We start from the raw sequence: 26640 nt of genomic DNA on the forward strand, positions 1-26640 counted from the left end.
TGTCATGGATAAGTTGTTTAATTTCCATAATTCCATTCAAAAAGTTAAACTTTCATAGATTATAGATTCAGGGCCCACAATTTAAACGGTTTCAAGTGTTTATTTGTTTATTTTTACGTAATTTGGGTTTCCAGCTCATAAAACCCACGAAAACAGGAATTCAAAAAATTAGAATACTGTGAAGAAATCACCATTTACTTCTCAGTTTTTGCAGGAAAAAAAAGAAAGAAATTAGGATCACATCAAATCAATCAAAATATGGTACTTTCAAAACGATATGTCAATCTTCAATACTTGGTTGGGAATCCCTTTGCCTTAATCACTGCCTCGATGCCACGTGGCATTGAAGCAATCAGCCTGTGGCATTGCCTGGGAGTTATGGAAGCCCAGATTTCCTTGATGCTTGCTGTCAGCTCTTCTTTGTTGTTGGGTCTGGTGCCCCTCATTTTCCTCTTGAGAATACCCCATAGATTCTCAATGGGGTTTAGGTCCGGTGAGTTGGCTGGCCAGTCAAGCACTGTGATGGCATGGGCATCAAACCAGGTTTTGGTGCTTCTGGCGGTATGGGCAGGGACCAGGTCCTGCTGGAAGATGAAATCTGCATCTCCATACAGATCCTCAGCAGAAGGAATCATGAAGTCCTCTAAAACATTCTGGTAGACTGTTGCGGTGACCTTGGATTTAAGAAAGCAGAGTTTACCGACACCTGCACCGGACATTGCACCCCAAATCATGACGGACTGTGGATATTTCACACTGGACCTCAGGCAGCTTGGGTTCTGTTCCTCACCCGTCTTCCTCCAAACCCTTGAACCTTGATTCCCAAATGAAAGGCACACTTTACTTTCATGGGAAAAGAGGACCTTGGACCACTGGCCAACAGTCCAGTCCTTCTTCTCCTTGGCCCAGTGGAGACGCTTCCTACGTTGGCTCAGGTTCAGAAGTGGCTTGACCCGAGGAACCCGACAGTTGTAGTCCATCTCCCGGATGCGTCTGAATGTGGTGGTTTTTGAAGCTGTGACTCCCGCCTCATTCCACTCTTTCTGGATCTCTGCCAGATTCTTGAATCTTCCCTGTTTGATAATCCGCTGAAGCCCACGGTCATCTCTTTTGCTGGTGCATCTTCTCCTGCCACATTTTGCCCTTCCTCTAGACTTTCCATTGATATGCTTGGACACAGCACTCTGTGAACAACCAGCCTCCTTAGCTATGAACTTTTGTGGCTTACCCATCCTATGGAGGGTATCAATGATGGTCTTCTGGCCAGTTGGCATGTCTGCAGTCTTCCCCATATTGAACCCAACTGAGACAATTGAACCAAACTGAAGCAATTTAATGACACCTGGCGAAGCCTGTGCAGGTGATTTGAGTTTAGTAGATGATTAGTGTGTGACACTCACTTTAAAACATTCATGCCCTGCAAAATTTGGGCTGATTTCTTCACAGTATTCTAATTTTTTGAATTCCTGTTTTCGTGGGTTTAATGAGCTGGAAGCCCAAATTATGTAAAAATACACAAATAAATACTTGAAATCGTTTAAATTGTGGGCCCTGAATCTATAATCTATGAAAGTTTAACTTTTTGAATGGAATTATGGAAATTAAACAACTTATCCATGACATTCTAATTTTTTGGAAAGGGTCTGTATATGTACTGTACATACTGTATACCGTATGTGTATCTTGCATTACACTGCATGAACCCATATGGCACAATGCAACTCCAAGGATGCATCGTCCAGACAGTAGCTGCTGATAGTCAGCCTCTTCAGTTTAGAAGAAATACACTGGAAGCTAACTTGTTAGCTCGTTAGCTTGCTGGAGTTCGTTCGTTCGTGATGTATTGTGTTAGACTGTATGCGTAGAGCGATGGTTTACAACTTTTCCATGATATTCTAATTTTCTGGAAAGGGTCTGTATGTAATACAAATATATAATATAATATATATACGTACATATATTGTACATATACACTAAGTCCCCAACCAACAAACACAATTGGTTCCAGACGACCGTTCTTATGTCGAATTGTTCTTAAGTAGGGGAAAGGTAATATTAGCAATGATATAGCTACTACATGTATGTGTGTACACATATACAGTATATGTGTATGTATGTAAATATGACTTTGGATGCAGTAGTAATATTAAACCAGGATAATTAATAAAAAAAACAATAATAAAAGTGATATAATATGTAATGATAAATGTTATTTACCTTTGAAGAGGAGTGGTCGAGCATATGTCGTTGTGGTGGAGGAGGAGGAGGAGATATTGAAAAAAGAGGACAAATGGTCGTCGTCGTTAGACTCTTCTAAAAGAGGTAGTGTTCTGTGGGTGGTGTAGAATTAAGCAGGCCTATTAACTCTTCATAAACTTTAATCACACGCTCTGTCCGGGTCATATCATAGAGCTACAATGTAGGTTTCTCTATCCTCCCCTCCTCCCCTCCTCCTCCTCTTGTTCTCCCTGTTGGTCCCATTAGCAGTGTCACAGTGCCCTCTGCTGGTCAGGCATGTACCAGTATAAATATGGACTTATAAAGCAAAACACATGAAAATATAGACTAGTCGGCTTGTGCTCGTATCTCCGAAAGTTCGCACGTCGGATGTTCGTTAGTAGGGGACTTAGTGTACTCAATACATATTATATTGGGAATTAAATATATTTTATGTATATTATATTTATGAAATATTTACAAAAAATATGTACAAATATTTTATATAAATGATTTCATTTTTGTAGCAGGAGGTAGATCAGTTTGATTTTTTACAAGGAGCTTGCATGCTGAAAAGGTGTGCTTTAAAGAAATACTTTTCACAGGATTCATTCAGATTTTTCTTACTTCTAGATCGAACAAGAACGCATCGACAAGATCTGGCCCAAGCTGCGGGTGTTGGCGCGGTCTTCCCCCACTGACAAGCACACCCTCGTCAAAGGTATGTTTTTGTCTGATTCATGGATGCAAATGAGACTGAAAAATCAAGCGATGGACGGGCCTCTTTGATATTTACATTTTGTAACCCCCCCCCCCCAACTTTATTCTCATAAAATTGCTGCTGTTTTTTTTCCCCATTTTTCATTTTCTTTCGGCCTGCACTTTGGTCATGCCTGAGCTAATGTGTTTTGCTCCTCTAGGCATTATTGACAGCACCGTGGCCGAACAAAGGCAAGTTGTTGCCGTGACGGGGGACGGCACCAACGATGGTCCCGCCTTGAAGAAAGCCGACGTCGGCTTTGCAATGGTGAGTCGTGCTGCTCGTGGTGAGTGCGTCCCATGATGGAGTACAGCACACGCTTCACGATGCTCCGCCCTCTCCGTCTCCAGGGTATCGCCGGCACAGATGTGGCCAAGGAGGCGTCGGACATCATTCTGACAGACGACAACTTCTCAAGCATCGTCAAAGCCGTCATGTGGGGACGCAACGTGTACGACAGCATCTCCAAGTTCCTGCAGTTTCAGCTCACGGTCAACGTGGTGGCTGTCATTGTAGCGTTCAGTGGCGCCTGCATCACACAGGTGAGGCTTGCTCAATAAGTGCTCGTCTTCCTCCTCCTGGTCCTAGATCTCGTTTTGTCGCCCGTCGTCCTGCAGGACTCTCCGCTGAAAGCGGTGCAGATGTTGTGGGTCAACCTCATCATGGACACCTTCGCCTCGCTCGCTCTGGCCACAGAGCCGCCCACAGAAGCCCTGCTGCTCAGGAAGCCGTACGGCCGCAACAAGCCTCTCATCTCCCGCACCATGATGAAGAACATTCTGGGCCAGGGCGTGTACCAGCTGATCATCATCTTCACGCTGCTCTTTGCTGGTAAGACATCAGAGTGTTTTGGTTCATCAGGTGGTATTGCAGCTGGCCAAACTCCACCCTGTCTTGGTGTGCAGGCGAAAAGATGTTTGACATTGACTGCGGCAGGAACGCCCCCCTGCGAGCCCCTCCCTCCGAGCACTACACCATCGTCTTCAACACCTTCGTCCTGATGCAGCTTTTTAACGAGATCAACGCCCGCAAGATCCACGGAGAAAGGAATGTCTTTGACGGCATCTTCAACAACCCCATCTTCTGCACCATTGTCTTTGGCACCTTCATCATTCAGGTGTGCAGGATTTTGAGCAATGCACCCAGAACACCTCTAACCCCCACTCTTGTCCTGCAGATCGTCATCGTGCAGTTTGGAGGCAAGCCGTTCAGCTGCGTGGCCCTCAACATTGACCAGTGGCTCTGGTGCACCTTCTTGGGCTTTGGCTCTCTGCTGTGGGGGCAGGTAAGACGCTGGGATACCTTTTTGTGACGCAACACTGCCCCCCTGTGTTGAGATTAGCTCGGCGCACTCCTTTTTAATGCCGCTTCTGCTGACATCAATGCCGACTTCTTCCAGGTCATCTCCTCCATACCCACCAGCCGCCTAAAGTTCCTGAAAACGGCGGGCCACGGCACCCAGAAGGAGGAGATCCCTGACGAGGAGCTGGAGGAGCTGGAGGACATGGATGAGATCGACCACGCCGAGCGGGAGCTCCGTCGCGGCCAGATCCTCTGGTTCCGTGGCCTCAACCGTATCCAGACTCAGGTAAAGAACCAAGGGGGTCGTCTCTCCCGGCACGGCGCACACTCCACCATGGGAATCAAAAGCCATAAAGTCTTTTAACGCTCCATTGCTCTTACAGCGCCACTGCTAAAGAACCTAGCATTCACTGCTGAGAAGAACTGAGCTGATTGGAAAGAATTATGGTTACAAGATGTTCCATCTTGGTCTGATCGGTGCCTTTTTAAAGCCAGCTATCCTCCTTTTTTCCTCTTTTAACAAATCAAATGTCTTATGGTGCCTTCTATGCTCTGTTGTTGTTATTATTTCACTTTTCTGTCTTTCTCTCCCCCTCGTCTGGCTGTCTTTTTGTACCTCCTTGGGCTTTCTGCTGTCACGCTGTCTGGTTCTTTGCAGATGGATGTAGTGAGTGCGTTCCAGAGCGGAACTTCCTTTCAGGGGGCTCTGAGGCGGCAGGCCTCCAACTCCAGCCAACAACAGCACGATGTAACCAATGTTTCTAGCCCTACACATGTAGCCTTTTCCACCTCCTCCTCCTCCACCACCACTACTTCTCCTACTACCACCAACAACAACAACACCACCGCTGCCGCCAACTCCGCTTCTGACGCTGTGGGGTGTGAGTGCGTGTTCTCCTCTCGTGCATGAGACGTCTCCTCCTTCTAACATCCTCCTCGACTTTCTCTCTCTCTCCCTCCCTCTCTCTCTCTCTCTCTCTCTCTCTCTCCTAACGTCATGCTTATTCCTAATGTTTTCTACCAACAAACAAAAGGCACCCGCATCCTCCCATCAAGCTTGGATGACACCGCTCTTCTTATCTATGTGCCATGCGACCAGTCGGTTTCTGGCGTGGAGATGTCTACTCCTCTGTGTCATCACTTTGTCTCACGTTCCGCTTCTGCTTGAGGTGTTTTTTTGACTGTGATTAATACGGGAGGGCGGGGAATTGTGTGCGTTCTTCCAGTTTGACCCAAAAAAAAAAAAAAGTGATGTTCTGGATTGAGCAGGTTGTGTCTGTTGCAGTCTGTGACAAAGCCCCCCACCCCACCTTCCCCCGCCCCGCCCACCACCACCAGTGTGTAGCGCTCATGGGTCTGTGTCGCTGTTTTGAGTATACGCCCATGGACACGCTGTTAAAGTCCCAAAAGTGGCAGTGGGGGTGTGTCGTGTTCCTAAGTGCGGATGATGCGGGTCAGCATCCTGTGACGCTTTTCTCTTTTGCAGATCTTCTTGATTTGGACCACGCGAGGAGTTCTACAGAGTATGACTATAACTGTAGATTCCATGTTTTTACAGGCCCGCAATAACTCCACTTTCCATTGCAGCTCCACTCTTGTCCTTCAAAGTGTGTGTGTGTGTGTGTGTGTGTGTGTGTATGTGTGTGTGTTTGTGTGTGTGTCGGTCCAAATCCCACTGACCCGCCACGTGTTCTCCTTCAGATTCAGTGAATGTGTGATGGGTGTCATGGGCTATACTCAAAGGTTTGCTGCCGTTAGAGCACCAGGTAGCACATGCTCTGCATGGGTCTTCACTCTCGGCTCTCGTTTGTGAACTTTGACCTACTTGTGACGTTTTTGTTTTCTATTGACTTGCCAACCAGCTTGTGGACGTGCTTGGCTGCCGCAGCTTTTCTTTTTCTGTTGTTGTTTGGACACCAAAAAAAACGCTTCTGACTGACCATCTGTCTCGAGCCACGCCCCCCGCCCCCCTTGCTCTTCTGTCTCCTGTCCTCTCTCTTTCCTGTCTCCTCGCTCTTGTCTTCTGTCTCCTCTGTCCTCTCTTCTAAGCATGTCCAGCACCTCTTAGGCCTCCTTGTTCTTTTGCATTTTGAGTCATCAGAAGCGGGCCTCCCGCCAAGCGTTTTGAGTGATGCACTACCACTCTACTCACTCACGAGAGCACGCTCCTTTGGGTTTGACGCCCTCTCACGTGTGCGCTCTGTCCCGGAAAGCGCTCCGACACACGCCTCAGCAACGTAAAAATCAAGTTGGGCTCTGTGCCGTTAGACCCATAGTCCCTAAAAAGGTGAATGTTGCTGCAGGCCAGTAGACGAGGTTGCACGTCTCCCAAAGCCACACCCCCTTGACGAGGCCACTAAAACCCACCTCTTATTGACCCAATAAACTGTGTGCCCTCGGATTTGAACCGTCCAGGTGAACATACGCACATCCTTACATCCGTGTCTAAAACCGTGTTCTCTCCACCCCCTCCCCCGCAGATCCGGGTGGTGAATGCATTCCGCAGCTCCATCTCCCTCTATGAGGGCCTGGAGAAGCCCGAGTCGCGGAGCTCTATCCACAACTTCATGACCCACCCGGAGTTTCGGATAGAGGACTCGGAGCCCCATATTCCTCTCATAGACGACACGGACGCTGAGGACGACGCCCCCACCAAGCGCAACTCGGCCAGTCCTCGCAACACCACGCCCACGCCGCCCTCGCCGGCCTCTGCCTCCCCTGTCCCCGTCGTCGCCGTGGCGCCGCTGTCACCCTCCCCGAACCAGAACAATAACGCTGTGGAGAGCAGAAACCACCTCCTCCCCGAGGGCACCAAAGCAGGCGGCACCTCCGTGCCCGGCAGCCCCCTACACAGCCTGGAGACCTCCCTTTGATCAGAAAGCACGCCCACCTCTCCTGCAAGGCACCTTACCACTTTTCTACACGGGGGACAGTAAGCTTGGGGGTGGGGCTGTGCCGGGCTGTGGCCGGACTAACTTTGGGAGGAATGTAACGGCTTGTGTGGATGCTTTGTTCTTCTCTTCGGTTCTCCTTAACACCGCCTCCGCGCCAGGACTCTGCCCCCTGCCGCCCCCACCTCTCCCCGCCGCCCCCTTGGCTTTGGTTTGTCTGGCTCAACAAGGTGTGATTATAAACTCTTGATTGAAAGTGACCTGTTTTTCTTCTTATTCTGAATATAATGATTTGAATTGCGAAGAAGAGGAGGCGGTCCTCCCGGCTTGAACACGACGGAACCTTTTAGCTTCTCTTGAATCTCAGTGGTGTTGTATATTTAGCTCTTTGGCCCCCGCTCACACACAACTCGTTTCTGCTCCATTTGGCTGTTAATATTTTGACTTATTTATGTTTCATGGAGGAAAAAAAGCAGGTCTGTTTACAAAGTTTGTAGATACTTTTTTTTCTGTTTGTAGGCAAAAGAGCTTCCTGATGTATGATGCAGAAACTGGGACGGAGTTTAAAAAAAAAAGTGAATGAGGGGGTTATTTCCGATACTGCTGTATTTTCAGGAAAAAAAGGGTGTTTCTATTGAAACTTAAGTATTTTTGCCTGCAAGTTTTATTTGTTATATATTTGTAGATAAATATAGAAAGTTCTAGCCAAACCAATAAACACTAAGTCTTGTACAGAGAGGAGGTCCACCGGCCTGATGAGTCGGAACCACACGTTTGGGGCCTCGATGTCGCTATGAATATTTACTCTCGTTTCCATGTGCACAAAACCTTCCGGAAAAACCCTCTTTTTCATTCATTTATTCATTCATTCTTTTTGTGTTCAAAGATTTCCATGTGTTGAAAGCTTCTCAAAAAAGGGAATCCTGGGGGGGCTGGCATATTTAGCAAGCATCGCCTCTTCCACAACTGGACAAAAAGGGAAGGTTTATGCACATTCTGGCTTGTTTCAATGTCATTTTTGCACACGAGTGGCTAAGTTATTTATTCAATCAGACAAAACGTGAATGTGCCTTGGCTTTAGTAAACGTTGAAGCTTCGGTCCAGTCGCTTTATTACCTGACGAAACCCTGCAGATGCTTGCTAAATATGAAGCCCTGCTCAGTTGTATGTATTTTCATTGACTTAGTTCCTCAGCCCCCCCATTGGAGAACATTTGTTCATAGATTTAACGCGGGATGCTTGTGTATTCCATGCTACATATACTCCTGCACACACACCGGGACACCGGCACGTTTTTGGACACCTGATGTACTGGAAACACACACAAAAAAAATTGGACGTGCTTTTTTTTTTTTGAAGAAGAAGAAGAATAAAGACGAGGCATACACTGGTATCTATCTGCACAGGGTACTTTATTTCCTAGCAAGAGTTTTGATACAGTTCATTGAAGACAAATTTGTATTTTTATGAAGCTGATGAGACCTTTCATCGTACTCACAGTTTTTTGCAGGATTTGACACAGCGGGGAGGGTTTTGGCCACTAAAGTAAATGTGTTGTTCTGGAACATTCATCTCAGGGTGCAAATAAGCGTGAGGGAGAGAGAAGAGGCCTCGTTGTTTTGTTTTCAGTTTTTTATTACCACGTTTGGTTGGTTTGGTGGCTGCACGTTCTTACCGCAGCCCCTCCTGGCGGTCTTCACCTTGAGGCCCGTGGATGTGGAAGAGCCCCCGTGTTGGACTGAGAGGAGCTCGTCTGTTTGTTTGATGCTTAATGACAAAAATAGCAGCTGGGCTTGTGAAGAAATGTCTGAAATACGAGTGGAATCCATACGAGGAGTTTGTTCTGTAGCTTCATCCTGTAAGGGGAATGAATGTTTTTTTCCATCTGTTTTATGGATTTTTTTTTTAATCTTTTAACATTTGGAAATAAAAGTACTTCATGTCTGTTTATCTTGAGCATTTTAAATGGATATCGTGATTGGATTTACATTTGAAACCTGTCGAGTAATGTGTATGGTTTTTAAAAATAAAACATGTATTTAGCCTACGTGCGGGGCCCGCTCTTCATTTAAGAAGCCACAGTTTGCAGCAACACCAGAAGGAGGAAAAGCAACTTCCTGTTTTTAACTTAGTGATATACAACTGCCAGATAGTCTCTTAAATGTCTCAGTATCTTACAGTGCCATCCAGAAGTGAGGGCACGGTACTTTTTAAAGATTTTTCTGATTCAATACTAAGTTATACGGGCACTAACAAAGGTCAATGTGTTGTGATGAGGCAAAGGCCACCACAGAGCATTACACAATGGCAAATGTATTGCTCTATTTGCAGCGTTAACCATTTTTTAAAAAGAACACGTGTAAAGCTAATTAAAATCCTAGAGACAAATTCATGTATTTTTGTGGGTTTTGTTTTTTGTTTTTCACAATTTGCTGTTGATAACTATTCGAAGGTCGGTTATTATCATTTTAATTAGATTGTACGGTATAATTGTAGACAGCTGGGCCGCTAGAGGGCGGTAAACGTTTGTCCGCTGCTTTGTGGTCCCTGACACATGAACGATCGTAGATCGTGCAACCCGAAAAGAGCCGCACTATTGTTGCATAACCACTGGTGACATTTGAGCGAAAAACAACAAATGTAAACCAAAAAAACACATTTAATGACATGGTTATAGTTTTTTTTTATAGCGGAATTGATACAAAATGCAACTTTTCAAGGCGGAAGTGTGAGAACTCGCAGAGCTGGAACGCGAGCAGAGTAACGCGTCTTGATCTTGTGGCTATCTCTGCACTGCCTGTAGCGGCAGCGATGGAATCTGATCACAGTTCGAAGGTCTTCTGCCTGCGTGCGACGTTTTATGTGAGTTTTTAAACCTAAACACGCCTTACGTCTCCCCGAAACCACACAACTACACAAACCATAAACACATGCTTGGTCGTTTGGAGCTGCTTTTTTGTTTAAACGTACTAACCATGCCACTGAAATCGATGTGGTTTTAAGCTAGCGTGTATGCTAGTCGCAGTGATAAGCTGGAGGAGGTGAAAGCACAACACATTTGACTTCTAATGTTTATTTTTTGTTGTCTTAAAGGAGGCAGACATGATCCCCCACCGTCTATAAACTCTCCACAATGAAAGAGTGGTGGATACACGTCTCTTTGATATGCATTCCGCTGCTAGCCGTCTACCTGCATATCCCGCCGCCCCAGCTGTCACCTGCGCTGCACAAGTGGCACAATGGCGGCCGAGTGTTTACGTTCAGAGGCAGCAACATCTTCTACAGAGGTACGAGTCACAATAACCAACGCAAAAATGCCTTTTAGTGATGACTGTGTGTGGGATAATTGTATAAATGTATAAATAGCAGGTTTCCTCTCTGGAGCTGCTGAATAAACTTGCCAGGCTGATGAGGATTCATTCAAACCCAAATTATGACAGCAGTCTTTTCCAGGGATGCTGATGCGCCAAATCCTTTACGTGATGTGTGCGGAGAGAAATTAGTTTTTCTGTAGTTTTGCATCAAACGTTGCCCTCAGACTGGATTTTGCGCCACGACCAAAACTTTATTTTTGGGGGCTCATTTTTCATAACGTGTTTCTGCTGCCCTCCAGTGGCCAAGTTAGTCATTGCAAGTATCTTCCTCCCTTCGCGACAGACTCGCATGGCGCTTTGGGGAGCTCTGACGTCGTCGTCCTTCTCCACGGCTTCCCCACCTCCAGCTATGACTGGAATAAGGTCAGATCAACAAAATAAAAAAGCTTGGGGATGTTTTTGTGACACAATGTGTGTAACAGATTTGGGAGCCACTCACTCAGCGCTTCAACCGGGTCATAGCACTGGACTTCCTGGGTTTTGGCTTCAGCGATAAGCCTGTATGCAAGTCAAATGGTCAAATAATCTAGTACCTTTTATCTTTTTCAACAGCCATGTTGTTGTTTTGCTTAGAGACCACACAGGTACTCCATCTTTGAGCAAGCTAGCGTGGTTGAAGCCCTGGTGGCCCACTTGGGTCTGGCCAATCAACGGGTCAACCTGGTGTCACATGACTATGGCGACACAGTGGCGCTTGAGCTGCTCTACAGGTGTGTTTGGTTAATGGATGTATGTAATTCTATCAGTCAGTTTACATTGCTTATGTTGGTCGCAACCAGCAGAGGGTGCCAGTCATTTAGACCCAATTTATTTTAAAATGACAAATTAGAGGAAGGAAAGTGCACAGTTTTTGTTTTTTTAACAAAAAATGTAATAAATGTGTTGACAAACAGTATGACAGATTGGTGTAATGTGAATGCTCAGGAAGCACTTCTCTCTTTCGGACAGGAGTGACCAGAACCGCACGGGCCACCTGACCATCAACAGCCTGTGTCTCTCCAATGGAGGTGTGCTGTCTGTACAAGCGTCTTGTGAAATGTTCTGATTCGCTGTTGTAACCTGCTTCTCTTGGGGTTCCGACAGGCTTATTTCCAGAAACCCACCACCCTCGCCTGCTGCAGATGGTCAGTCCCGTTATAGCTCTCCCTCAAAGGGGTTAATTGGGTCGCTATAATTGATGAGATGGCGTCTCAGTGAGATCCATTTTGTCTTCCAAAGCTCCTCAAGGACTCCAGTTTCCTGGCTCCAGTCCTGATGCGTCTCACCAACTACATGATCTTCCAGAAGGGGTCAGTCCAGTCAAGCAGATATTTTTTTAAATGTAACTATACCCAAAACTTACTGTGTTTGTATTTCTGCACTGGTAGGCTCGGGGAGGTTTTTGGGCCGTACACACAGCCCACAGACGCCGAATTCTGGGACATGTGGACGGTTCTGCGCTACAATGATGGCAACCTGGTTTTGGACAGGTGTGTGTGCCTACGTTAACATTCTAAGTCTGTCCTTGTGGGTATTTCATTCTCTAACAACGATGAGCATGTGAAAGCAGCAGGTGGTGCCAAGCACAGTCCTCCTGTACATAAGACATGTCTGACTTATCTTCTATATGACTTATCTTAAATACCAGCCTTTGTGTAGACACGGTCCCTTTAATTCATCGTATCTTGTCTTTTGTATCAGTGTTCTGCAGTACATCAACCAGAGGTTAAAGCACAGAGAGAGATGGGTCGGCGCCCTCACGTCCACCGTCGTCCCGTGTAAGTGACAACATGCGCTCGCGCTCATTCACTGTTAGACATATGAACATGGCGGCCAGTAGAGTCCGTAGCTTCTAGGTTGTAATGTGTATGTGTTACATGCGGCACAAGTGTGATCACAGCGCTTCCTTTTCGTCATTTGCTGATTTAAGTGTGTTGTAGTTTGGATACGCCCATGCTGCTATCTAACTCCGCCCTCATCCAATGTCTTGACCTGCCCCCAGTCTCTAGCCCATCCCCCTTTCCTGTCTGACCCTGCCCTCCATCTTGTCTTTCAGTGCACATGATCTACGGCCCCTTGGATCCTGTCAACCCCCATCCCCACTTCATCCGTCTTTACCAGTGAGTACCTCTCCTACTTACCTTCACCGATATTAGTCAAATTATAATCGTGCTGCTTTTCAGATAAGGGTTAACGCTGTTGAAAGGTGTTCAGTTAGACTTCCACTATCACTTAAGTAGTACCTCCAGACAGCGTAGATGTTAGATGTAGTACTTTAGAGGTAAAGGGTGTCTACTGTGGTTCCTGCAGGCAGCTGGTGAAGCGGTCAACCATCACAGTTTTAGATGAGCACATCAGTCACTACCCTCAGCTGGAAGACCCCACTGGCTTCCTCAATGCTTACTTTAATTTCATTCACTCCTTCTGAGCCCACCATCAACATTAAATAGTTTTTTACAGAAAGGTTTTGTTGTAATCTCAATTTATTTTGCACATTTTAGAACATTTGTTATAGCGTAGAAGATTAAGTAGCATACGTTCCACCAAAAAAGTGAGCACATTGAGAGGGGTTGTGTCTTCAGCCCACCGACGCCAAGATAACATCGACGACCGTCTCCTCATTGCTGCGGACAGTCACCTGCATGGTGACGCCATCGGCCAGCGCAAGACGAGCACGGACCAGCGTGTTGTGTCCTCCTCGAAAAACACCTGAGAAAAGAGAAGAGCTGTAAGTTCAACTTCTGAAGATGGTGACGAGATAAAACCTACCAGCAAGGAAGAGGACGTGCGAGTTCTTGTTTTCAGGGACTTTATCGGAGCGTTCACATGGCTGCATTCCCAGGAAGCTGACGATGTTGCTCACAGCCTCTGCAAGAAGACAAAATCCAGTTGATGAGCTCCAAACAAGCAAGACATCACATGTACTGTGGAGACAATCATACCGTCCAAAGTGCGTACGGACGCCAACGCAAACGTCTCCTCCTTCTCAAAGTCATCTCCCACTTCTTCCCAGGCTGCTCCAAAGTTTGGCTTGAGAACCTTCTGGATGTGGTCCGCCACCGTCACTTCCAGGTCTTCCAGCTGAGGAAGAGGACAAGAATGAGAGGAAGCAAGCAAGAAATGCAGGATGGCGTGGGTTTCCATACCTACCACGTACTCGTCGTCATAGCCGTCGTCGTCAGGCTCGCCAGTGTTTGGGTCACAGTCTCGGACCAGGTACTTCAGTGTGCAGCTGAACGTGCACGATACTGTGGACAGCAGAAGACCATTATTCCTATTAAGTCTGAGCAGCCAATCTTCATGCCAGCAGTTCCTACCGGCTGTGGGGTCGTCGTCAGGCAATCCCACCAGCGTGTAGCACGATCCAGGTTGGCTGTACGGGAGACTGGCGGCTGGAATGTACTGTAGCACCTCATAGGACTCTGATGGCTCCATCTGCACCAACACCTGACACGACAAGGAACACATTGGTATTCCATCCCAGGAATGTTCACCGACTGTGGGCTGCAACCTTCTGTAGGAGCTGGTCGTTCAGCGTGTTGGTGCAGTCAAACTGGAACACCATGTGCCTGGCGAAGGTGTGCTTGATGCACCGCACCACATATTCTGTCTCAGCCTCTGTTAGCTGCACCGGCTCAGCCGACTTGAAGAGCGGACCCAGCCCCTTGAACTCTGGAATGGACGCCAGTTGTTCTGTGAGGAGTCAAAAAGCGGCGCTGGTTTAACAACAACAACAAAGGGAAACTGTTAAAACACCTCCTGGAAAACAAAGTCACACCTTGATAGATGTCCTGGCGTGAGGGCGCCAACTTTTCCGGGAGCTTGCTGGTCGCCATAGGAGCGATTTCTGGAAACCACGTGATGTCAAACATCCCCTGAGCAATCAGCACTTCACCACATTATGTAACCCTACCCGTTTTCTGTTCTGTGATGGGAGTGGTGGCGAGAGGGACAGTCTTCATGTCGAAGGGCTTGTCTGAAGGCTCCAAGGTGTACTGGTGCAATGCCTTCTCTAGGCCGGGGATGGACACAGACATACCTGAACACAGCACCACAAAAGATGAGGGCTGGAGGAGGAAGACCGGACCATCATGTGCGTCTCACTATTGAAGATGTATGCGGCGTTAAGGGCCTTCTGCTTCTGCTGCAGCACGTTCATGAAGAACGTCGCTCTGTCACGCACTTCGTCGTCGCTGTCCATCATGCACCTGCAACAGTACCATTGGCAGTCAGATATCCTGTGTAACTAAGTTGCAAAAAAAGGAGTACCTCTGCATCAGGACTAGAACACTCGGCAGCAGATCGTCATTTTGGGCCCCAAATTTGGCTAAAGCGCTGACTGCAGCTGAGGATGCAAAGAGGAAAATATTTGATTTGAAAACAAGTGCAATCATTCATGTGGCGGTAGAGAAACGTGAAACCAGCCAAAGCATGTCCACCTGCTCGGACAGCCTCGCTCTCCAGCACCACTCGGTTGAAGATGAAGCGGATGTACTTGGAGGGTTGGGGAGTGCGTGGGCCTTCTTTGCCCAGCAGGTGCAGGATCTTGGTGGCCAGCACCGTGTGCTCACAGTCCTCGATGAACTCACACAGGTGGGCCAAACCCGTCTCTTTGCTCTCTGGGTTCTCCTCAATAATGCTGATGATACAGTCCACGATGGCACGTTTGTACTCGAAGCCGCCCTGCAGGAATGGTTTTCAAAACCAGGTGAGCGCTTCTCTGCTTTAACCTCTCGAGTGAAAACATCAGTTTGCTCGGCTTACGTCGTCTCTCAGCATGTTGGACAGAAAGTTCATCATGACGCCGTGCTTCCTGGGGTACTTCTGACACAACGCGCTGATGGCCTGCACCACCACCACCTACAACGACAAAAACAAGCTCCTACTACAGCACAAGCATGAAATGTTTCCAAGTCCAAAGTATTCCGAGAGTGGGACCTTAAACTCATCGGAGATTTCGGAGACAAAGGAGGAGATCTGCTTCATGAGCCTGTCCACGCTGCTCTCGCTGCCCGTCTTCAGCAGCGTGGTGATGGCCAGAGTGGCGATACTTCGGTTGGAGTCTGTGATCAGGTTCTCCAGGTCCAGGTTGCACGCCGTCACGGCTGAGGGATGCTTCATCGCCACCTGGTGGACGCGAGTGGAAACAAAGTATGACAATGGAAGCGTTTCCTGCTCAACATCCACCTACCGTATTTTCACGACCATAAGGTGCACTTAAAAGTCTTCCATTTTGTCCAAAATGGGCGGGGCGCCTTATAATGCGGTGTGCCATATGTGTACTGAGTTTCAAAATACATAAGTGTTGCTGTGTGACTTTTATGAGCGCTCCACTTGACTGTGAGTGTCTCCTGCCGACACGCTGCTTGTAAAGTGGAAAGGGATGTGGACGTGACTGAAGACGCTAAAGGCATGCCCCAGTAGTTAGATAAGTATGTTTTATGAAATGTCGCCATCTATCCTTCAAACATTGCAGACAACTACTACTACATCACCAACATGGACGACGTGCCTCTCACTTTCCACATCCTGATGAACCACACTGTAGAGAAGCATTACAGCGATACACACAACGGGACACAAGAAGTTGTCTTTTACTGTTGTGCTTGGTTGCCATGGTAATGGACAGAAAGTGCTACCTGTAGTAGACACTGACTCCGCCTCAAGAAAAGTTTCCAGCCGGACTAAAGCGGCTGGAAGGACGATGAGAAAATGACAGAGTGACGTGTACGGAAAGAGATTGGATGTTTTTTCACACGCGTCACCACAAATGAAGCAAATGAACTTGGAGCTTAACATCATTCTGGGAGGCTTGACGAGGGAACTCCAACCGCTGGACATCGGTGTAAACACGGCGTTTAAATTGAAGTCTCGAGTGGCGTGGGAGCGATAGATGACAGCTAGCGAACACAGCTTCACTAACACTGGGAAGTAGTGCCGTGCGAGTTTCGCCACAATTTGTGAATGGATGTAAACACGGCATTCAAAGTTAAGTTGCGAGCGGTGTGGAAGAGATGGATGACAGCTAGCGAACACAGCTTCACTACTGGATTGTGGATGCTTGGGGTAACGTGTCTGATGTTGTTGGAGCTTTCACAAAAGCCAGCATCATTTCTGAGGCGCCGCACGGCAACAAGACTGACTGACAACGACGACAGGGAACCTGGCGTGTTTGATGGAGAACTTGCCCCGCTCTTCATTTGGGATACAAAAATGAGGACTTTGATGGATTTGTGGATGAGAATTGATCAAAAACAACGTGAGTACATTGTTAAATACTTCAATAAAGTACAACCCAACTCAGTTTTACTCTCGCTGGCTTTTTAAAAACATACAATAGCAAGCATGCTACCATATTGTAGCGTCGCTGGGAGCACTTCCTGTTCCCCAGCGTGCTTTGCGGTAGTGTTTTGGTGCAAATGCTCTTAAAGTTCCATGTTTGAGCTACATAGTTGTTAGTTATTGTTCTGCAAAAGTAGTGGTAGTGTCTTGTCTGTTTTTGCGTTGCTGTGTGATGTTTTTAGTTGTGCACCATGACTGAGACTGAGACTGTTGTGTTGAGTGATGACCTTCCTGATTTCAAGTGGGTCTGATAAACTGAATGAGAGTTCTGCTCTGAATTTATCTAAAGAAATAAAGCATTGTCGCGCCCTCACTGACTTCTGAGCGTCACTGTTTGTTTTGTGCATACCTGCGCCCAATAGTATGGTGCGCCTTGTGTATGTGTTAAAATAGCACCTGTAACTGAGAGTGCGCCTTTTAATATGGTGTGCTTTATGGTCGTGAAAATACGGTAATTACTCTGATTGAGTCTTACTGCCAACATGTGACGTGTTGATCTAATACTTAAAGTGCGCTTTGGGGGGCATATGATCCACATATGATTCATGATTTATTATCCTAATGTGCTGTGTCACCTGTAATACAAAGCTAATTGTTCCGGTAGCTTAGCATATATTGACCTAGTTCAGGTGTGTCCAAAGTGCAAATTCAAAAAATACAATTTAAGAAGAAAATGTTCAAAAACAGCAGCAAAAATGGAAAAATCAGCAGTAATTTTACAAGAATAAAATCTAAATATTAAAAGTCTAAAGTAATTTTACAAGCATAACCTAATATGAGAAAAAAAATAACGCTAGTAGCATAAGACTGAAATATTAAAGAAAAAGATGTCATTTTTTTAACATCCTAATGTGATCATTTTTTGGAAAATTAGGTTGTGGAAAAAGTGATTATGGGAATAAAGTTTTAATTATGGGTTTAAATTAGGGATGCTCCAATAGATCAGCATCGGCCTATTTCCGTAAAAATCATGTGATCGGCTTATACTGATACATGTCTTTCACCTGTGGCTAGCACGAATGCAGCCTGCAGCGACCCCTCCGTGCCGTGTAGTGTCTTGTCATCATCATAAACGTGTCAATATGTATAATTAATCCATGTTTTAATCCTGGATGATCCGTATCGGAATCAGCAGCATAAAACCCTGATTGGAGCGTCTCTAGTTTACATAGAAATAATAACAATAGTAATATTACAAGAACATTTACAAGAAGAAAGTTTAAATAGTTGCAAAATAAAATTTAAAAAGCACCACAAATGGAAAAACAGCTTTTGCAAGAAGTCAGAATATTAAGAGGAAAAATCAATTTTACAAGAATGAACTCGTAATATTAAGAAAAAAAGTGTCATTTTTGTAGCATAGAGTTAAAATATTAGCAAAAAAAAAAAAGTAATTTTATGAGAAACTAAACCAAATAAAATTGTAATTTTTGGAAAATGAGGTTGAGGTAAAAAGTTATGGGAACAAAGTTGTAATACAATGAGAAGAAAATGTACAAAAACTATTTAGACAAAGACTAGCCTGAGGAGGTCCATACGAGAGGCCAAAAGACAGTACAGACAGAAGCTGGAGGGCTACTATTCCACCTCAGACCCTCGGCGCATGTGGGCGGGGCTCCAGCACATCACAGACTATCGACAGCAGAGTAGCGTAGCCACGTCCAGCCAAACCACACTTCCAGATGAGCTGAACGAGTTCTATGCCCGCTTTGACACCCAAACTCCTGATGAGCAGAGAGGGTGGCTGGACTTGGGGAGCACACAGGACTCACCTCTCATGGTGACATCAGCTGATGTGCGCAGGGTTCTGAACAAAACAAACCCACGAAAAGCAGCAGGCCCGGACAACATCTAAGGACGTGCACTTCGGGTTTGCTCATCAGAGCTAGCTGATGTGCTTGCTGACATATTTAACCTGTCGCTTGCACAAGCATCTGTACCGACCTGCTTTAAGTCCACCACCATAGTGCCCGTACCCAAGAAGAGCAACGTGACCTGCTTGAATGACTATCGCCCTATAGCACTCACTCCCTATTGTTATGAAGTGCTTTGAAAGAATAGTCATGACCCACATCAAAAAGAGCATCCCGGCCACTGTGGACCCTCTACAGTTTGCATATCACCAGAACCGGTCCACGGATGATGCAGTCAACACCGGCATCCACACAGCCCTTTCTCACCTACAGGGCCAGGACACATATGTCAGAATGCTATTTATAGACTATAGCTCTGCTTTTAACACAGTCAGCCCCCACAAACTCACAAATAAGCTCCTCACACTTGGCCTGTCACCCTCCCTCTGTAACTGGGTGTTTAACTTTCTAACAGGCAGACCCCAGTCAGTCAGAGTCCACAATCGCACATCCAGCTCAAGAATTGTGAGCACTGGGACCCCACAGGGGTGTGTGCTGAGTCCACTCCTCTACATGCTCTTCACCTACGATTGCGTGGCCTCCCAGAACAACACCAGCATCATTAAATTTGCGGATGACACTACAGTCATCGGCCTGATCACTGGTGGTGTTGAAACATCATACAGAAGAGAGGTGGTGGACCTCATAGCTTGGTGTCGCGATAACAATCTCCTTCTCAATACAGATAAGACTAAAGAGATGATCATCGACCCAAGAACAAGGGAAAAGGAGCCGCATAGACCCCTGTTTATTGGTGAGACTGAGGTGGAGAGGGTGAAAACCTTCAAGTTCCTTGGCACACACATCAGCGAGGACCTCACCTGGTCTCACAACACCCAACAAATTCTGAAGAAGTCCCAAAGGAGACTGTACTTCCTGAGAAGACTGAGGAAATTTGGCATGTCCACCACAATCCTGAGTTGCTTCTACAGATGCACTATGGAAAGTGTCCTTACCGCCTCCATCACTGTTTGGTACGGTAACTGTACAACACGTGATAGGAAGGCACTCCAGCGGGTGATCAAGACCTCACAGAACATTGTTGGGGCAGCCCTCCCCTCACTGCAAGACATTTATAAAACTAGAGTCCTACGCAGAACACACAACCTCATCAAGGACAGCACACATCCACAACACTCATTATTCACACTCCTACCGTCAGGCAGACGCTACAGGAGTTTGAAGTCCAGGACCACAAGGCTGGCAAACAGCTTTTACCCACAGGCCATCAGGCTTCTCAACGAAGCACTCACACACGCCGCACGCAACACACGCACACACTCATAGCACTTTATTTATTGATTTATTTGTATTATTTATCTGTATTAATGTCTCTTCTGTTGTTGCTTAATTTATTGGTATTTATGTTTCTGATGTTCTTATTCTTTCTTGTGTTTTTCTTTTTTTTGGGAGAATGAACAGAACAAGAATTTCATTGCATAGTAGAACTGCCTGTTTTACTGTGCATATGACAATAAAACTCTTGAATCTTAAGAAAGTTGAAATATTTGGACAAATAAAACAGCACAACTGGCTTTATACTAATATGCTGACTTTTGCCTTCTTAGCGTATCTGCATGTGTTGCTAAATAAATCCTTTCATTTTTCACGATGCGGCCCTCCCTGAAAACGATTGGACACCCCTGAGCTATTTAATGTGCAGGATGTATCAAAGTGGCACCCCACATCCTATTTTTCTGTATTTGGTTATTTGGTGTAAAAAGCCCCTGCAGTACTGCATACAAGAGAGCGGGGGTACCTTGTTGAGGGTCCGGACTGCAGCATATCTCAGTGCAGCTTTGGGGGAGCTGCAGAAGAGCTGCAACACTGTAGGAAGACAAGCGTCATGATGAGTCAACTATGGACAGCATCAGTTGCATGTGCTTGTTTTGCAGCGCGTTCAAACAAACCAGACACGGCGGGGGCCAGCTCCCTGGCCGTGCAGTTTGGCATGTGCACGATGGCAGAGGCGGCCTCGTAGACCACCATCTCATTCTTGTTCCTCAGGCAGCTCTCGATGAAGTCAAACAAGGGGCTGTCGTGGCTGCAGACGAAGCAGGACGTCACATGAATGGTAATGGGAAATCCTACCCCCCATCCGTTTTACATCAAGTGCAATACATCTGTTCACTTCCTGTATTCCAAATAAACTCTTCTAGTTGAATACATGCACAGCTGATGAGATAAAGTAATAATGTGATAGTCAAGTTTCAAATGTAGTCCAATTTCATGTTGATTTGACAGCCCTAATAAATAACATGAAGTAGACGTAAGAAAAAAAATGAATGGAAGCAAGAGGATAAGGAGAGTCATCTTAGAGCTCCTTACCTTGCTTCTGTCTCGTCCAAAAGTTTACTGGCGATCCTGATGAGCATGCAGTAGGCGAACGGCGACTTGAGGCCCGACTTGGTGAACTTATTGAGCATCTTGGTGACGGCAAGACGGTCGTTCTTCCTCAGGTGATACAACAGGCCGAGGGCGTGGTACTGGAGCACCAAACACAAACACTTTACTGTCTTCTATTGGTTTGAAAGAGCATCTACTTCAGTGGTGTCCAGCTCTATCACATGGGGGGCCAAACCTCAAAGACGACTTTAGGTTGTGGGCTGAACTGGACATTACTCCCTCCCCACAACTTTGTATCTTTCTTATTTATCCTAAAATTTTTAAACACTTGTATATTTTTGCATATTGAAAGTATTAAAAAGGTTAAAAACCTTCTTGTCTTTTTAACCAACATACCTGGTGAATGCAGCACTCATATGAATCATCAGTAAACGCACACACACGCATGACAGGACATGCCCTAATAATCCAGGCTGAAAAAATAGTAGTTAGATTTTCAGAAAAGGCTTCATTTGCACCGACGACTCGCTAAGTCAGCAGCCTACACACCTTTTATCCCGGTTCCCCCTGTGGTTGCATTTTCAGGTTGGGACAAACAACTGAGGGACAGTTTTGACAAACGCAACTCTGTGGTGCAGAACATTAGTTCAGCCTAACTGCCGTTTCCACTTGGACACATTTCACTGCAGCACACAACTTTCCATGGGAGAGCAGAAGAGAGCTGGCTATTTTGTGGAGGAGCAGTCAATAAAAGCACGTCTTGTGTGAACTGCAAGCGGGAGGAAAGTTTTCCATGATTACTGTGGTCGGTTGTGGTCAAGTTAGTGTGGAATGAAGAAACCGATCAAGTACTTCAGGACTGCTTTGGCTGCACAAACTGGGATGTGTTTAAAACTGCAGCGGGGAGGGAAGATTGTACTGTTGATTTGGATGAATATGCTTCTGCTGTTACTGGCTACATTAGCACATGCATAGAGACTGTTAGCACCACCAAGTATTACAGAAAATACCCTAACCAAAAACAGTGGATGAACTGTGATGTAAGGGCTAAGCTACGTGCTCGTTCGACTGCATTTGTCATGGGCACCGCTGATGACTACAAAGGCCAGATATGACCTGAGGAGGTCCATACGGGAGGCCAAAAGACAGTACAGACAGAAGCTGGAGGGCTACTATTCCACCTCAGACCCTCAGCGCATGTGGGCGGGGCTCCAGCACATCACAGACTATCGACAGCGGAGTAGCGTAGCCACGTCCAGCCAAACCACACTTCCAGATGAGCTGAACGAGTTCTATGCCCGCTTTGACACCCAAACTCCTGATGAGCAGAGAGGGTGGCTGGACTTGGGGAGCACACAGGACTCACCTCTCATGGTGACATCAGCTGATGTGCGCAGGGTTCTGAACAAAACAAACCCACGAAAAGCAGCAGGCCCAGACAACATCTCAGGACGTGCACTTCGGGTTTGCTCATCAGAGCTAGCTGATGTGCTTGCTGACATATTTAACCTGTCGCTTGCACAAGCATCTGTACCGACCTGCTTTAAGTCCACCACCATAGTGCCCGTACCCAAGAAGAGCAACGTGACCTGCTTGAATGACTATCGCCCTATAGCACTCACTCCTATTGTAATGAAGTGCTTTGAAAGAATAGTCATGACCCACATCAAAAAGAGCATCCCGGCCACTGTGGACCCTCTACAGTTTGCATATCGCCAGAACCGGTCCACGGATGATGCAGTCAACACTGCCATCCACACAGCCCTTTCTCACCTACAGGGCCAGGACACATATGTCAGAATGTAGAATATGACAATAAAACTCTTGAATCTATTTTCACTTTGGCTTCAATTGCGAAGCGTGATTCAGCACATGAATCTTAATATTGGAAGCTCTGTAGCAGCATGAGTGAGCACGTAAACCGAAGTGTCTAGCGTTAAAACAGGAGTGCTGATTGGCACCCACTTGCTTATTATGCCCTGGCCAGGTTTGGCCACCATGATGGTGAGCAGAAACTATGTATTAAAAACACGTCTTCGGCACACCGCTCAGCTGTTAATTGCCCTCATAGATGGTCCAGAAGCAGTGGCGGCGGTACCACCCCCGGTCACTCTCCAACCACCCCACTGGCCATCTCAACAATTCAGGTATCAACTTATTGCCACCCCCTAACACAATCCGTCAGACGCACAACCCCAAAGAGTTTGCAGCTGTGGAACGGGCACATTATGCATTTCCCAGCATGCTTTACTGTAGTTAAAACTCGGGATGTCCGATATTGGCTTTTTTTGCCGATAACCGATATTGTCCAACTCTCAATTTCCGAATCCGATAAACAGATACCGATACGTGTAACATCACATATCATGTCATGTCACTGTGGTGAGCCACTATATTCTTTTAGACCTTTGTCTTGGAGATGAATAAAGTATCTCCCTACCAAGTCTACGTTTGTTTCCGCATCATGAGGTTGTCGTAGCCACTTAGCTATAGCTAAAGAATTGTTGCTCGTTGTCGAGTTGAGCGGAGAGTAAACCAATCAGTGCCACCTACCTCCACTCCTGTCCCGTTGTGAATCTGGTGACCATCAATGTGGGTAAAAATGTCGACTGACAACAGCGGCAACGAGCCCGTGGCAGCGCCGCTACAAGCTAACGAGTGAGCTCACGTTGGCGCTATCTGTGGCACACCGACACCCGTGGTGTCAACATATCAAGCCCAGTTCCGACTGCGAGGAATAACACAGGACGCCTACTGGCGCCGTTGGATGCCTCGATGACGGCAAGTACGGGAGCCCATAGGCCTAAATATACACACAATATCGGTTTTTATTATGGGGAAAAACCCAACACTGATATCAACTGATATTGTATTTTTATGCCAATATCGGACATCCTAGTTAAAACTTTGGACTATCCTATGCCTTTTTAAGGTGTTATTTGTACTGGGAAGGTATAATAGTTTAAGTGCTGCTGTTTTTAGTCAGGTACAGTTAAATTCTTTTGAATCTTTGTTTGAATCTGGCACCCTTATTAAGTACGGTTGTGAATTTCGTGGTATATACAACATTGTTAACGCTTTTAACGTTGAAATGCCAGGAGTAGTTTATACCGGAGGAGCCGCTGAATGACGCAGATCGCTGTAAGCACTTTGTTTGCCAAGTCAGTGAGGGGGGCCAACTCAATACTATGTTCAGTCCCACGGGTCGGATTAAATTGCAGCACGGGCCACATTTGGCCCCCCGGCCTGAGTTTGACACGTATGATCTAGTTCATCTTCAGTCAACTTCATTTATCGGGTAAGTGAGATGCAAAATAAGAGCTGTTCCCACCTGCACCATGATGTTATCGCTAGAAGCCGCCTCTTGAGCTTCATTGACCCAACGCTTCACCACGTCGTAGCTCATCTTCACCATGTGCTAAAAAACCCATCAAACACTCCATTAACGTTGCATGTAACACGTTTCCATTATTTTGATGTACGAGTGGGTCTCACCAGTGAGGACACCAGGGCTGAACTGGACACACTAGGCACCTTGTCCACTATGGCCTGCTTCATGTATCTCTCTATGGCCTGAAGCATGGTGGTCTGTGTCAAGGTGGCACAATTTTAGAGGTATTGAGGAACAAACACAGGAAGGCAGCAGGGTACTGCAAGCTGCTCTTACATCAGTGATCCTACAGAGGGCTCTGATGGCAGGTCCTCTGTACACATCCTCCTTGCCCGTCATGTCTTTGGTCAAACTACATAACAAAATTACGTCAAAGCTCAGGAGGAGGAGCCACTTTATTAGGAACCTAATGTTGAATACCTGCTGGTGACGATGATGACGTCCTCAGAGATGTTGGCCATCTCCTTGATGGTCAAGTAGCACATCCTTCTCAGAGTTTGCTGATAGGCGAATAATGTGTATTAATATGTTTACAGAACATCTATCTTCTAAAATAATAATGAATGAATGAGATTTTATGCAGCACTTTTCAAGGTACGCAGAGCGCTTCGCAGTAAAGTGATTCATTGAAATGCAAAGTCCAAAATGATGCCTCATCTTACGTCATTGGACTGAAAAAGCCTGGTCATGGCAAAGAAGGCCTCTGTGGCTTCTGTGGTCCCAAAATGTTCACCCTGGAAAGACAAAAGAAACCATTACGCTACATTCCAATGAAACGAACTCAACGCAGTCCAACCTGGTTGAGCAGGTAAATGATCTTTGTGAGAATGTGAAGACATCTCCGTGGGTTAATGGGGGTCTCGTTAAAGATGCGTGCCTGTGAACAATGAATGAGACATTTTAGGTAGAAGTTTGTTCATTAAGTCAAAATTATAATTACTATTTTAATAATGAATGAATGAGCTGCAGAGTGGCCGACCTACCTCCTGCAAAACAGCACTCTTCTCCAAGTGCTGGAAAGGGTTGGAGCCACTTCCTACAATGATAGTACATCCAATTTGATTCATCTAGTTGACTGGTAAAAGTATAAAATCGCACAAAACGCGCACACACATTAGCTGCATATTACGTTCCGCAGCTACCTTAATGCTAACTTTATAAGTGACGTCTTGCAGCAGACGCTATAAAGTTATATCAAAAACGACTCACCGCTAAGTGATTTAACACCATGTACATTTACACTAAGCAATATATGTGGAATTAATTTGACATTGTGTCATTTACGCGTACAGGTTACTCCGATAGGAGGTTCAGTTTTAGCTCGTCGGTTAGCATGCTAGCAAGGTGTTAGCCACCAGCTTAGAATCCATCTTGCAATGTTTTTTCCTTACGCAGTCGCCATTTAAAGATGGAAAACTCTCAAATTCTTACCGGACTCCTCGTCCTTCTTGTCAAATTTTTTAATCATGTCGTCGAAGTGTCGTGCAATGCCAACGAATTCTTTTACGTGTCGTGGCTGAAAGAAAACACCTTCCACGTAGTCATAAACCCAATACACTTCCTGTGTACACGTCATCAATTGACTCGAGCCAGGGTTGTTTTTCCCCCGCAAAACTTTATTTAAAATGTCGTTTGTAGCATTTACTTTTTAAAGTTATATTTATTTTTAACTTGTTTTATGTATTAATTATTTTTTATGTATAATGTGTTAGTGTGTTTATATATAAATATAATATTTGCAATAATATTATTTGTAATTAGAATTTGAATAATTAATTATATTTTTTTTAAATTCGTTTACAGGTTTACAACAAATAAAATGTATTTTTTAAATAGTGATTTATGCAAATAGGGGGAATCGCTTTTCCCCACATCAAAGCCAAACTATCTGTCATCCAACTATCTTGTGCCTTGCAAATTTGCACACTTTTTTTTACACAATATATGCATTAAATGCAGAATGTTTGAATATTGCTGTAGTGATGGATGAACATAAATGCCTAAAATTAAAAAATATATACTGTGCGACTAAAATTATAATTGAAAAATAATCTTCCAAGTAGAGGCGAAGTGGTCAGGGGGCGTGGTTGAAACTATCGCCCAAACTATTGATTGGCGGAATCAT

At 45.8% G+C, this 26640-nt stretch overlaps 3 protein-coding genes across 8 annotated transcripts in view; 2 read left to right on the forward strand and 1 right to left on the reverse strand.

Annotated features, from left to right (window-relative positions):
• The window catches only part of atp2b1a (ATPase plasma membrane Ca2+ transporting 1a), a 47336-nt gene extending 38091 nt beyond the window's left edge, over positions 1 to 9245 (forward strand). For 3 of the 6 annotated variants that reach the window (XM_054753596.1, XM_054753594.1, XM_054753595.1), the window contains exons 14-22: positions 2851 to 2938; positions 3138 to 3244; positions 3328 to 3519; positions 3595 to 3808; positions 3883 to 4094; positions 4155 to 4262; positions 4377 to 4565; positions 4938 to 5027; positions 6760 to 9245. In XM_054753596.1, coding sequence (XP_054609571.1) covers positions 2851 to 2938; positions 3138 to 3244; positions 3328 to 3519; positions 3595 to 3808; positions 3883 to 4094; positions 4155 to 4262; positions 4377 to 4565; positions 4938 to 5027; positions 6760 to 7152 — 1593 coding nt within the window. In that variant the 3' untranslated portion in view covers positions 7153 to 9245. Of the gene's footprint in view, positions 1 to 2850; positions 2939 to 3137; positions 3245 to 3327; positions 3520 to 3594; positions 3809 to 3882; positions 4095 to 4154; positions 4263 to 4376; positions 4566 to 4662; positions 5161 to 6759 lie in introns of those variants that run through there. The other 3 variants (XM_054753598.1, XM_054753597.1, XM_054753599.1) reach the window with 3 other exon arrangements.
• Positions 9246 to 9969: 724 nt separating this feature from the next.
• Positions 9970 to 12986, forward strand: mest (mesoderm specific transcript). The gene is made up of 12 exons (XM_054752847.1): positions 9970 to 10032; positions 10264 to 10457; positions 10828 to 10907; positions 10967 to 11044; positions 11118 to 11254; positions 11493 to 11551; positions 11628 to 11668; positions 11763 to 11833; positions 11912 to 12013; positions 12225 to 12301; positions 12580 to 12643; positions 12834 to 12986. Exons 2-12 carry the CDS (start codon positions 10304 to 10306, stop codon positions 12949 to 12951), a joined length of 981 nt encoding a protein of 326 aa, XP_054608822.1. The 5' UTR covers positions 9970 to 10032; positions 10264 to 10303; the 3' UTR covers positions 12952 to 12986.
• Positions 12987 to 12988: 2 nt separating this feature from the next.
• copg2 (COPI coat complex subunit gamma 2) lies at positions 12989 to 26113 on the reverse strand. Its single transcript, XM_054752845.1, has 24 exons — positions 25947 to 26113; positions 25499 to 25551; positions 25312 to 25392; positions 25178 to 25249; positions 24936 to 25015; positions 24792 to 24867; positions 24620 to 24712; positions 24456 to 24542; positions 21107 to 21264; positions 20689 to 20822; positions 20538 to 20605; positions 15462 to 15650; positions 15288 to 15383; positions 14963 to 15206; positions 14793 to 14868; positions 14628 to 14731; positions 14437 to 14562; positions 14302 to 14370; positions 14035 to 14216; positions 13841 to 13970; positions 13674 to 13771; positions 13466 to 13604; positions 13293 to 13391; positions 12989 to 13232 (listed from the first exon to the last, which is right to left on the reverse strand). Exons 1-24 carry the CDS (start codon positions 26089 to 26091, stop codon positions 13102 to 13104), a joined length of 2730 nt encoding a protein of 909 aa, XP_054608820.1. The 5' UTR covers positions 26092 to 26113; the 3' UTR covers positions 12989 to 13101.
• Between the last annotated feature and the right edge of the window lie 527 nt (positions 26114 to 26640).

Source organism: Dunckerocampus dactyliophorus, chromosome 15 (assembly GCF_027744805.1).
Source record: "Dunckerocampus dactyliophorus isolate RoL2022-P2 chromosome 15, RoL_Ddac_1.1, whole genome shotgun sequence".
In the NCBI taxonomy this organism is placed as follows: domain Eukaryota; kingdom Metazoa; phylum Chordata; class Actinopteri; order Syngnathiformes; family Syngnathidae; genus Dunckerocampus; species Dunckerocampus dactyliophorus.